Source organism: Pongo pygmaeus, chromosome 8 (genome assembly GCF_028885625.2).
Source record: "Pongo pygmaeus isolate AG05252 chromosome 8, NHGRI_mPonPyg2-v2.0_pri, whole genome shotgun sequence".
NCBI classification, from domain to species: domain Eukaryota; kingdom Metazoa; phylum Chordata; class Mammalia; order Primates; family Hominidae; genus Pongo; species Pongo pygmaeus.
Genome location: NC_072381.2, coordinates 124,065,696 through 124,079,290, shown reverse-complemented (window position 1 = coordinate 124,079,290; position 13,595 = coordinate 124,065,696). Strand labels below are relative to the sequence as shown.

The 13,595-nt window shown below is 40.1% G+C and overlaps 1 protein-coding gene across 1 annotated transcript in view; it reads left to right on the top strand.

The window, feature by feature from the left end:
• CACUL1 (CDK2 associated cullin domain 1) overlaps positions 1 to 5,826 on the top strand; it is a 79,435-nt gene extending 73,609 nt beyond the window's left edge. Inside the window, exon 9 of the mRNA XM_054437112.2 lies at positions 283 to 5,826. Within this exon, the coding sequence (XP_054293087.1) occupies positions 283 to 323 (41 nt within the window). The 3' untranslated portion in view covers positions 324 to 5,826. The remainder of the gene's footprint in view (positions 1 to 282) is intronic.
• Positions 5,827 to 13,595: the final 7,769 nt, after the last annotated feature.

Here is a 13,595-nt window from a genome sequence, read left to right as displayed (position 1 = left end):
CTGTGGCAGCTCCAGCTGGTAGTGATGGTTCTCAGGGAGTTGGAAAGAGGCCACCAGGTTCTTTAGTTTCTACTGGGATGACATCATAGCCCAGTCCCAGTTCCCTAGGATCTCAGTCCCCTTTTACTTCCCTCCACCCCACATGGTTTTGAGGATTTTTTTTTAAGCCTTTTTTGGGGAGTTGGGAGAGGAGTGAGAAATGTGTGTTGAATAAACAGATTCCTGCCATTATCAAATGCTGTCTGCTCTTCACACTTTTTCCTGTTCTGATGTTTTTTTCAGACAGCTCGTCAGCATGTGCAAGTTCCAGGGGGTACAGATAGTGAATGTATAGCTTTCCTTCCTGAAAAGAGGACACACTGGAGCTGCAGAGACTGTATTCAGAGCACAGTGGGGGCTGCACACACTCAGGAGCTCTGTCACAAAGCTGTTCGTGGAAGAGGATGTTGGACTTCTTACTTGGTTTGTAATTTAAAACAAAAACTAAAAAAAAATACAAAAACAAAAAAAACGTTGCTGCTAGACTTGGGGGTGATTTTGAAATGGGACAATCTTTTAATGAGTTTATCTACAGATTCTGTGAGGAAAAAGCATCTCAGAAAGTGACCATTTCTAAGTGAAATCTGACAGCCAAAATCAGCAGCTTCCTCCAAAAATATAAGAGCAGAAGAATTTTTTTTTTTTTTAAGCACTTGTTTTGTTCATTTGTGGACTTGGCATTTTGGTGTATTGGTTTCACATGTCAGGATCTCTTTTGCTTTAAAACCAAGCAGATCGTTACAATACAGTACTTTTCACCCACAACCAAAACAACCCCTTTTAAAAGAGTTGGTCTTTGTTTAGCATTAGAAAGTCTTGTTAAAGGAAAATGCTAACTCTGCTTTTGCTAGAACTTTCGCCCATCAGTTCACAACTTTTTTCTACTCTGTGCCTTGAGCTTTGTGCACTTTGCAACTGTGTGACCATGTTGTCAAACTCCTCGTGGAGAAGTGTATCGTATCTAAACTCACCCACCAAGATGGCAGGTGTGGCCCTGTAGCAGGATGCTAATTAGGTGGGAAAATAGAAACCTGTTGCACATTGGTCAGATTTTCCCCTGGTTCACCAGAGCATATTCATGTTAATGTTGGGGACCAACTCTCATAGAGCATTTCCATTCCCTGTGCCACTTAACACGATGTCTGTCACCACCTGCTATAGTATTGGCAGTACTCTAGTTTAGGGATGGGCGGTACTTTAGCACTGAAGCTTCCCTTAGTATTATTGAGAGCTACTTCCTGTGATGCTCTAGGAAGCAGATACAGTTATTAAGTCCAAATACACTCAGTGGTGTGGGGTTCCTGATCATTTTAAATGAATGAGATAATTACTTAAAAAAGTCTGTCATTTGAACATTATATTTGAGTGTGATAGGGAAGAAGTAGTACTGCTGTCTTAAGGCTCCCTTCCAGCTGTGGCAAAGCTATATTTCTGTTTCTCCACATCCACAGTGCTTTTTAGTCCTTCATAAAAGTCTCTGAAGCTTATTCTAGCTGTAGTTGAAAGCCCAAGAAAAATAGATGTGGCAAGAGAAAAATACTTTTCTTCTCAATTTTGCTTGAATCTTAATTGAGCATAGGCTTCTCTACTAGGCGACATCAGACTAATAGTAGTTACCTCTTCAGAGAACTTGAGGGGAAAAGAAACATCCCAGGGTTGCTGTCGCATGTCTGCTCTGCAGGTTTTTCATACAGCTGCCTCTGCCAATTCAGTTTGTTATTTTTTGGGGGGAGTGGTATGGGTGGGAGAGTTAGAAGTGGGATATTGGGAGCAAAAGTAAGTCACCCAATAATTAAAGTCCTTGATTTGTAAAACTGTTATACAGAGAAGTAAAGATAAAGGTTGTCAGATTTATTTTTTAAAGTACTTTAATTGGACTCAGTTCACTCTGTGAGCATCCTGGATTGCATCGATGAACACTGAATTACTGTAAGAACATAGACAGGCTCTCACTATGACCTGGACAGTTTAAGTTGCTACACTGGTAACATTCTAGTATCAAGGAGAATTCCATTCATCATGACATTCACATTTTACTTTTCTCAATGGAATGCTTGCTTCAGGCTTACAAATCACAGCTAGAACTGAAGTCTGAGTGGTATTAATAATTTTTCTGAAAGGAATAAAATTGGAATGTTTCTTTAAATGTGGACAAATTCTTCAGTATCCTAATAATATACCCAAATGCTTTTTCTGGGAGAGAGCATTCTTTTTTTTTACAAAAGAACTTTCCCTATAAAAGCATCACAGTATAATGTGAATTGGCATTAAAATCTTTGGATGCTTTTGCATTATTAAGTTCATGGAGAAATATTTTATATTCTTTTTACTATGTATGTATTAATAAAAAGTCGGCAAAGTAAAGTTTGCAAAATTTAGTTTCTCTAAATTTTTGCACAGTGACTGCAGCTGGCTATGGGTCAGGGCTTAATACAACAAAACCTTGACTGGAAGGCACTATAGAAAGGTTGTACAGTCTCCCAGTCTACATGTCCTGGCTGTTAATCATCTTGGCCCCTTGAGGCACATCACAGTATGAAGGACCTGTTTAAGTTGAAATAGACTTTGCTTACTTATTGGGATTCTAAAAAATTCTGAGTTTCCAATATGAGAGGAAATAAGATTTCCTCCACCTTCCTCTCATTTTATATTGACTCTTTGCCAGAAACTAAACTATTTTCTTCTGTTTTCTTGTATTTTGTTTTTGAGATGGAGTCTCACTCTGTCACCCAGGCTGGAGTGCAGTGGTGCGATCTCAGCTCACTGCAACCTCTGCCTCCTGGGTTCAAGTGATTCTCCTTCCTTGGCCTCCTGAGTAGCTGGGATTACAGGCACGTGCCACTACGCCCGGCTACTTTTTGTATTTTGTTTTTAGTAGAGACGGGGTTTCACCATGTTGGTCAGGCTGGTCTTGAACTCCTGACCTCAAGTGATCCACCTGCCTCGGCCTCCCAAAGTGCTGGGATTACAGGTGTGAGCCACTGCACCTGGCCTTTTTTTTTTTTTTTTTGTATTCTTAGTATACGGTTTTTCTACCCCAGTTACATACTGCCTTTTGTACCACATCACTAAAGGCCCAAATCATTGAAGACAGAAAACTGTACATGCAAGCTGATTGGTTAGTCAATGGCTGATTTGCTTAAACTGTCTAGTATGTATGTGCAGCCTGAAACTGGCTCCTTAAAAGGAAAGCCGGGTCAGTCATCTTGAAAAAATGACATGTAAAAGTAAATAGATAATTGTTTTGAGAGACGGTACATGTTTTAAAGGTTGGCCTTAAGCTTCAGTAACATTGTCATTTTGTGACCTTTTGTTGTCACACCTGTACCCTAACCTGACAGGAATTAACTACTGTTTTTTTTGTGGGGCAGAAAGCAAAACCTGGTATTGTGACTTTTATCCTAATAGTTCTTAGGCAAGGTTAGTGAGAAGAAACACAAACCCAGATGCAAGCATTGTGCATTATTTTGTAGACAAGCTACTTTTCTTCTGTCCCTTTAATAAATTTGCAGCAATTACCCTCCCTTTGGGTTCTAGAGTGAAAGCTAATTTGTGGGTAGATGAGATTGCAGAAGAATGGATGTCCATGGCTGTGAACACTGCACACTGCACATCCATCTCCAGTGCTCACACCTGTGCAGCTACCACTCCCTGGCTGCGTGCCATGCTGTCGGGTTGCAGATTTGCACACATAAATTCCTCAGGAAGAGTTTGCATGAACATCACCTTGCAATATTCTGTACTGACCAAACAAGGGATTTGAACGTTTTTCAGCACAAAAGGATAACTTCCAAGTGGTGGTCTGTACTCATACTAGCAAAGGTAATGGTGATCTAGCAAACAAAATTGATTTCTGCAGTTGGAAGTGAGCAGGAGCACTTGTATTATAGTATTTAAATAATCCTGGTTAATCTCTTTTTAAGCCGAGTAACCCTTCCAGATTTTGTCTTTTTATTATTGAGGCTGGCTTTATTTTCTTGTACTTTTTTCCCGTTTTATAGCAGTTAATTATTTCTGTGATTATTATGCAAGAAGCATTGCCCTTGAGTTAAAATGTTATTGTTTCATAAGTAGCTATTAAAATAACTGAGCATTGTTTTATGAACATACACTAATTTGAGATACTGAAAAGCTTTGCAACTAAAAAGCAAAACAACCTACATTAGTCATCTAGCCATTGTTTGGATGTTTTGAGTTGATTTTTTATGGTGCCTCTTTTAGCTTGGAATATTATGTTTACTTTAATCCAAGTCTAGGCCTTTTAAAGGGTCCTTAAAATTAAAGTTCAGAATGTGAATCCCTTTGACACCTATTACAGGTTTATAGGCCCTTTTTGTGGTTGTGATTACTGTTTTCAATATGATTGTATAAATGAAGTTAACTTTTCGTATTGAAAACAGTAAACTTTTGTCAGAAGTTAAAATGGAGGTCATAGGAGTTCCTGGAGAAATGGCTCTCCTGTTTCTTTCATTTACCCCATTGAAGTTCACCCTAGTTTCTGGCCACAAGAATATAAGAAAGGAACCCTGTTCTTTTCCAAGGGAAATTATTCCTCTCTGTCCCCACTGTTGATTAACTAAAGTCCCAGACACCTTCCTTCCTCCACTGGCCAAGACCCACCTTGACCCACCTGGAACCTCTTTTCAGAGCCGAGTGGCATGAATACGTGTACTGTTTCTGCTTCTGTTGATGGAGTGGCTGTGGGAGAATTAAAGGAAATGCTAATTTGAGCTTCATTCATAGGGGAACCTACTATATATTGCATCCCTGCTGGTTGGAAATTATCTTCATCTCTGGACTGCATTGTTTAGAAAAATGTTAATGGCTTACAATTCTGAGAACTTTATCGTGTGGCTCTGGGGTTAAGAATTCTGTGGTTTGAAAAAAAATAAATATTTTGTATTGATTCTCACGTCATTTCAATGTTGTGACTATGTACTAAATGCAGTAAGACTGGGTATTCTCTTAGAAGAGTGCGTTTTGTTAAACAGATGGCAGTTCTCTCTCATTAGTTCTATTTGTCAATATTACAGCCACGCACTTCAGGATAACTTACTCAAATATGAAGTCATGGGAAGCTATGGCTAGTAACAGGAATGCTTATGAAAAATTTGGAGGGCAAGCACAGGCAAGAGGCTTTTGCCACTCACTAGCACAGCCAGAGCAAGGATGAAGCAGTGAAGTCTTGTTCCTAGTGGTGCTTGTTTGTCAGAAGCCATAGTGAGCTCGGCACAGGGCGTTCTGTACATCATCTCTTTAATCCAAGAAAAAAACAAAATGGCGGATGAAACTCCTATTGACCTGGGATGCAAAGCCACTGACTTTGGCTCTTGATCTTTTGGTGGGTTCTGAATCACTCCTTCTGTATTAGGGCATATACTATCACTCTAAAACATTGTGGTAAATGAAATAAATCTTGTACAGATGTCCTTGGCCTTGTTATGTTATAAATCCTGTACAGATGTCCTTGGCCTTAATACCTGGTTCACTGGAACTTTGTTATAATGTAGAACATTTGATTTTGCTTATAGCATATTAATATTGCCTCCTATGTGACAGCCACACTGAGCACACGTCTGTTACCACAGTTACTTAGCCTGCAGGGTGAGTGTTGATCTTGACTTCTGTAACCAGTGCTAAAAAAACAGTGTGTAACAATAGACATATGGTCATATCTATTCTATATTCATATATGGTATGGATACGGATATCAGTATATTTGTAGTTTTTGTTTTTTAAACACTGTACAGTTTCTTCTGTGGACCTTTAATCAACTTTTGGACTTCGGTTTTTTTTTGTTTGCATTTATTGGTACTATGCTTTTTTATAACCCTTTGTGTTTTCTTGCTATGAAATTAGTGTCATCCCCTAGGTTATTTGTAACCTTACTTTAAGGTTTTAGTTTCTCTTGCTATCTCTGTAGAGGTGTCCTTTCCTACAGTATTGTCAGAATGCCAGTTCTCATCCCTCCCATTTTTTTGACCTTAGCTCTTTTGTGATGTTATCTACTTTTTGGTTATCACATATGGCAGAATTCAGTGACTCTGACAATTTCCATTTTCACTCCCCTGCCCCACAGTTAAGTAGGGTGTCATTTAAACTCTCTCCCTTTTAGCAGGTTTTTTACTAAGTACAAACCTTTTCTACTAGAACCAGCTGTGTGTGTGTGTGTGTGTGTGTGTGTGTGTGTGTATGTGTGTGGATTTTATTTCTCCGATTGGCCTGTTTCTCAATTATCTAAAATTCTAAAATACCTTGAATGTCAAAAAGCATGCTAGTAGAATGAATATCACACATATTAATAGAATCTGAGAGCAACTAGTTTAACTAGTTGTAGTGTTGAGTAGGTTTTTTTAAAATCTGTTTTCCTTTATTAAGCCCTCTCCCTCCCTAAATTGTTAAGCCAGAAGGGCATAACAATTTAAAACTTTCTAGTAATGTACCTACATGTCTAATAGTATACCTCAAAATATGTAAAGAAAAAGTGTCTCACACCTGTAATCCCAACACTTGGAGAGGCTGAGGTGGGAAGATTGCTTGAAGCCAGGATTTGAGACCAGCCTGGACAACACAGACCCCATCTCTACAAAAAAATTTTTTAAATTAGGGCCAGGTATGGTGGCTCATGCCTGTAATCCCAGCACTTTGGGAGGCTGAAGTGGGCATATCATTTGAGGTTAGGAGTTCAAGACCAGCCTGGCCAACATGGTGAAACTCCGTGTGTACTGAAAATACAAAAATTAGCTGGGTGTGGGGGTGCACGACTGTAATCCCAGCTACTTGGGAGGCTGAGGCAGGAAAATCGCCTGAACCCAGGAGGCAGAGGTTTCAGTGAACCGAGATCGCGCCATTGCACTCCAGCCTGGGCGACAAGAGTGAAACTATCTCAAGCAAAAAAAAAAAAAAAAAAAAAAAAAAGTTGGGCCTGGCACAGTGGCTCTCGCCTGTAATCTCAATACTTTGGGAGGCTGAGGCAGGTGGATCACTTGAGGCCAGGAGCTCGAGACCAGCCTGGCTAACATGGTGAAACCCTGTCTCTACAAAAAATAAAAAATAAAAATAAATTAAAAAATTAGGCGTGGTGGCATACACCTGTAATCCCAGCTGCTCGAGTGGCTCAGGCACAAGAATCACTTGAACCCAGGAAGTGGAGGTTACAATGGGCTAAGATCACACCACTGGACTCCAGCCTGGGAAACAGAGTGAGACTCTGTCTCAAAAAAAAAAAAAAAGTTGGGCGTGGTGGTACCTGCTTTTAGTCCTAGCTACTTGGGAGGCTAAGGTGTGAGGCAGGAGGATTGCTTGAGCCCAGGAGTTTGAGGCTGCATTGAGCTATGATGATACCACTGCATTTCAGCTAGGATAACAGGTGAGACCCTGTCGAGAAAAAAATTTAAAAAGTTAAAACTACAAAAAGGAAAAATGAACACACTACAAAGAGAAATAGGTCAGTCTACCAACATAATGGGCATTTTCAACATACCCCTCTCAGTAATTAATAGATCTTGCAGAGACTAAATTATGAAGATTATTAAGGACAGATTTAAAAATAGTACAGCTAATCAATTTGATCTGACAGATACATACACACACATACATAGAACACATTGTACCCTTCAGTAGGAAAATAAGTTTTTGCAAACCTAACAGTGTATTCAAAATGTAACAAATGATGACCGAAATGGATTGGTCTCAGGAATACATGATTGGTTTTTTAATGTAATTAAGAAATGCTGTTTACAATAGGAACAAGAAAAAGTACCTAAGAATAAATTTTAAAATGAGAAAGTGATTAAAAAAAAAAAACTTAATGGACCTAAATAAATGTAGAGAATATAAGGGATAACACTCAATATTATCTAAATCTCAACTTTTTCTCCAAATTGCAATTCAAAAAAAATTCCCAATGATTTTCACTGTGGAACCTGACAAGCTAATTCTTCGATATAAATGGAAGAGCAAAGGGCCAAGGATATCCAAGACCTTTCTGAATGGATTGTGAGGGGAACTAGCACTACAAGATTCTAACACTGCCAAAGGTAGTGATTAAAACAATGACTTTGGAGTAGGGAAGAATTTCATCAACAAGATAGAAAATGCAGACTATCAATTAATAGATAAGTAATTTGGCTACATTGATCATAAGTACTTATTACCAAACATGCTGTAGAGTGAAAAGAGAAGCCAAATCTGGAATAAGATACAAATATTCATAATATATACATAACTGCTAAAGAGCACCTGAATGCAAGTCAACAATGAAAACAACTCAGGAGAGACGGACTCCAAACACTAGCAGGCATTTCACAGAAGAAACAGAAATGGCCCATAAATGTAAAGAGATGTTCAGCCTCATTAGTCATCAGGTAATGCACATTAAAAGCATAGATACCATTTCCTTGCTGACAACTTGGCAGAAATTATGAGAAGTCTGAAAATAACAATCTGAGAGATTATGACAACAAACCTTCACCTGTTGGCATGTAAATCTGTACTTCTACTTTGGAGAACAGTATTATCTAATGAAATTGAACATAGGCACCTCTTATGGCCCACTATTTATACTTAGAAAAACTCATGTGCATGTGTACCAAGAAACGTATACAGGGATGTTTATAACAGCATTATGTGTGATTACTACAAAGAATGAAGGAGGGAGCCAAATGCCCATCTAGCGTACAGTGAATAAATGAAGTGTATGCTGTGGAATTCTCTAGAGTGGTCAAGGCATCATACCACTGTGGGCTTCAACATGGATGCATCTCAGAAATCATCGAGTGAAAGAGGTCAGAATAGAGCCAGCATGGGTACCTTTATGTAAAGTTCAAAATCAGGAAAAACTAAGTATATTGTTTAGGGACTCATACACAAGTAGTAAAGCTATAAAGTAAAGACAGTTTTTAACATTCAGGAACATAGTTTCCTCAGGAGAGGGTGGTGGAGGGGAATGAGAACAGAGGGGAGAACAGGGACTTGGAAGCACTTCATAATATGAACATTTGGACCATTCTAAACATGCCAGTTCTCTGAGTTAATGTATATTCAGTGTAAAGCCAATTCAGATAACCAACAGTATTTATTTGTATAATCTAAAAAACTCATGGAAGTATAAACAGATGAAAATAGGAAAATCCCCATTGAAAGTGAAAAAAATGGAACTTGCTGTACCAAAAAATATATCACTTTCTAAGTGCAATTAAATTTAAGAGTTATGCCAGTGTAAACAGACAAGTCAATGGAAAGTAATTTAGAAAATAGAAAACAACTCAAATTTAGAATTTAGAGTACACTAAAGGCGGCTTTTTGAAATCATGCTGTCCATGGTCAATTATTTAATGAAAGGTGCTGGTATAATTAGAGAACATTAAACTGATTCCTATCATACCTTCACCAAGAGAAATTCCAGATCGTGAACTAAAACAAAAAAATGTAAAAACTAGAAACCAATATTTTTTCTTGGGATTGGAGAAGTTTTTTCTAAGGATACAAGCAATGAAATAGAAAACCCTATGTAAACTCACTCACCTGCCTTTAATGCCGTAGTGTGCACACCCCAGCGTGTGTGTTTGTGTGTGTGTATACATAGACGTATATATTTTAAAATGTTTAAATTTGAACATATGTTACTAATACATATAAAGCAAAAGTAGAAAATCAAAAAGATGAAGTAAAAATGTTTTAAAATATTGTTTGTGGTTTTTGTGGTTAATAAACCTTTGCTCTTTCTAAAAAAAATTTTCTTTTAGAGAGAGTCATGATTAAAAATGCTTGTTATTTTTGAAACTCCTAGTTTTAACACTTTATAAAAACAACTTAATGTTCTTAAATTTATTTTCATGCTTGGTTTTAATGACTGTTGTAGCTGAATAAGTCACTTCATTAATTAAGATCTGTGGATCCAATATGGCTGTGCTTACTGAAAACATTTTTGAGTTCCATCCACCAATTTTGCGAAAGTGTTTGTTGAAATTTTTATAATAAATTTTCATCTTTTCCAATGTCAGTAACTTGTTTTTGCTGAATAATTAGGAGCATTGCATTTTTATTTTTGCTAACAGATGGGTTCAAAACCTGCTGCAACTTATTTTTGAATTTCATTTCCCAAGTTTAAGTGTACACTTTGAAGAGTTTTTATAGGTGATAATTTTTGGCAACACATTTTCATGAATTCTTGCTTGGTCATCGTTAGTATTAAATGTTTGCTTTACCTTGAAGGGTCAGGTTAAATCTGTCCATTTAAAAAAATACTTCCTAGATTGCATATTGATTACAGACACTTGTCACCACAGGAAAGATTGGCACATTCAAGCCTTTTTATCAATTAAAAAAAATACCATATTTAAGTTAAGAATTTTGCTATGAGATAACCGGCGAATTTGAGGATTTAATTTCCTCATCTCATTATAAACTGTTGTCAAGATGCTCTTGTGTAAGATAATAAAAATCTAAGTCCAGTTGGCTTATGGGGCACACAGACGACAATATTCTGGAAGAGAGTGGTGCCGCTGTTGCTCTCTCTGCAATATGGAGCTCAGCACTCCTTGAGGATTTCTCAGACTGGCATGTGCTGCCTGACCACTTACCATGCAGCCTGTGTGTCTGTTACGTATTGGTAAGGCTTCTTTACTCTTAAAAACATAACTTATGTTTTCTACCTGTACCTCAGTGGATCACCTTGTTCACTTTGGAGATCACTGGCTTAAACAATGAGGGAGACTTACCACTTCACAGAAGTCTCAAGGTTGGGCAGTTCCAGGGGGCTGATGAATACAACAGCTAATTGATGTCCAGGACCTGGATTTCTTCCTGCTTTCTGCTCTGCCAGCCTCATTATGTTCACTTTGTCCTCAGTGTTGCTTCCTTCAAGGTCTTTACTTGACTGCTGCAGTTGTCAGAATGAGAACAACCAGTTGAAGCAGAGGGCCTCTGTTCCCCAGCATGTCTCTTTTAAGAGCAGTGAAACTTCCCTGAAGCTACACCAGCCCAGTTCCCTTCAGTTTTCATTGAGGGGCATTGGGATAACTGAGGAGGAGAATGGGACCACCATGGTAGACTTAGACCAAACAGATCTACCCCTCCTGGGGCTGGGACCTGGCTCAAGCTCACATTGGGTGAAGGAGGTGGGGCTGTCTGGAAAAAGCTGGGTCTCAGGACAGTGAAAGGCTGCTAGTGACTCTTGGTTACATGAGTCCACTACATGGGTCTATGACAGCTGCCCATTGGGAGCCTTTGGGAGATGGGAAAACCAAACTTTGACTCCACATCAACTTTGTTTTTACACAACACCAGTCTTTCCATCTGCTCTTCAGGATGAACCAATGTGCTTTGCTTTGACAGTCATGGTAGACGATTTCTCCTAGAATCTATAAACAACACAGAATAGTCACCCTCCTGACTAGAATAGCCAGGGAGCTATGATTAAAGAAGACAAAGAGCTTATGTTAGCATAGGCAAAAGAAAAAGTCCCTGTCTGAAAAGGAAAATTTTTTCTTGGGTATGTCCAGATTCACCCATAACAAAGCTAAGCAGGATGGTGGTATGTAACAAGGTGTTAGGAAGGAAAAATAGGGCCTTGCTTGTTGAGATAGTGTTTGGTGAACAATCTTGTCCCTAAGACAGCTCAGACAGCATTGGGGAAAGGAAATAGATGTCATCTGAGCACATGTGACACAGTGACAACTGCTCTTCACTGGATACCTGTCTGCATGGGACGTGCTTCACGCACATCTTAGGAGCAATCCAGTGAGGCAGTGACTCGCACCACTCTACAGATGTATGGTGAGCAGTTCTGACACGACCCCAGTGACTGTCACTCCCGAATTCACACCCTTAATGTAATCCCCTCACCTTGAGTGTGGCCTGGACCCAGCAACTTGCTTCTAATGAAAAGAATATGGCCCAAGTGATGGGCTGTCAATTCTGTGATTAGGTTACAGAAGACTCGTCATTTTCCCAGTGTTCTCTACTCAGCTTTCACTTGACAGGGCTGCTGGGCAAGGAACTGAGGGTGGCATCCAGCCAACAGCTACCAAGGAACTGAGGCCTTCAATCTAACAGCCCGAGGGGATCTACATCCTGCTGACAGTCTGAGTGAACTTGGAATGGATGTTGGTCCAGTTGAGTCTTAAGATGATTGTGACCCTGGCTGACACCTTGATCATAGCCTAGCAGCAAACCCTGAAACAGAGAATTTAGCTAAGCTGTGCCCAGATTCCTGACCCAGGGAAACTCTGAAATAATTGTGTGGTGTTTTAAGCCACTAAATTTTGTGGGTAATTTGTTACACAGCAATATAACTACTACAAGATGAAACAGCCCAGATGTCAGATTTAAATAACCTGCCCCCCAAATCATACAATGGAAGATTTGAACCCCCATCTACAAGGTGATTTGTTTTACTGCTCAGTCCTCTTGGCAGCCTCCAGTACAGGTGAACACTGGACCGTGGGCCTCTGTCAGACCTAGCAGGGCTGTTCTTAAGACCCCACTAATCATACCTCCCCTGGCAGTGGTGGTGAAGCCATCCATGACCATAGTAACCTCAGAGAGAGCCTTTTCAGCTGGGGCTCCATAAAGAAAGCTCTGCAGAAAAGGGTGTTTGAATAATTTTTGTCACTTTTCCCAAGGATGGTAAACAGCTTTTAGATGCACAGGAGCGGAATTACATATAATGGATGCCTTAGGGTACCAGGGCCGTTTAACTGGGCAGGGCACCTCAGGCCAGGGCCCAGGAGAGTCCTCATGGGCAGGAGACATGAAGGTACGTGGAGATGCAGAGGTGAAGGGAACAAGCAAGTGGCGGAGCTGGGATATTGATCAGGACTTTGGAGGTAGCACAGTGCAATTGAAAGAACAGATGCTTCAGACCTGATACCTTTGGGGCCAGCTGGCTCCAGGCCCTGTTGAGCTGTCTGGCCCTGGGCAGGTCACTCAGCTCTCTGAGCTTCAGTTTACTCCGCTGTGAAACCGTAGTACTCACGCTTTCACGTGTGCTTTCAGTTTTTCCCTGGCTAGATGTTTCCCAGCCTTCAGATCTCAGAATAACAGTAGCTACCACTACTGTAACTACTCCCACAGAGTAGTTACCAAGTGCTTACTGTGCACCTGGCACTGTACAAAGCACTCTATGCCTATCGTCTCAACTCACAACAGCCTCATTTTCCATTGAGAAAGCTGGAACTCACAGATATGAACAATCACTGGTCCTGAACAATTGCTCACTGTCAGTAGTTGATGTAAGGGCTTCAAGATGTAACCATGACACATGGCCTGGCACAGAGCATGTGCCCAGTGAGTGCCCAATTCCTCCCTATGGCAGCAGATCACAGTCTGCTACACTGTGGCTCAGCTCCCTGGATGGCAGAAGAGTCCAAGGGCCATAACTTGGCCTCCTTATGCCCAAACAGGGTCATTCTCAACAGAGCTTGAGGACTGTATGAGGGTCTCTGCTGAGGGTGGCTGTGGGCTGTTAGCAGCATTATCTGTTGGACAGGGCTCCCTAAGCTCTGGGTAGCCTCTGGGCCTGCAGACAGAGCCCAGTCTAGTGCCCCAGCATT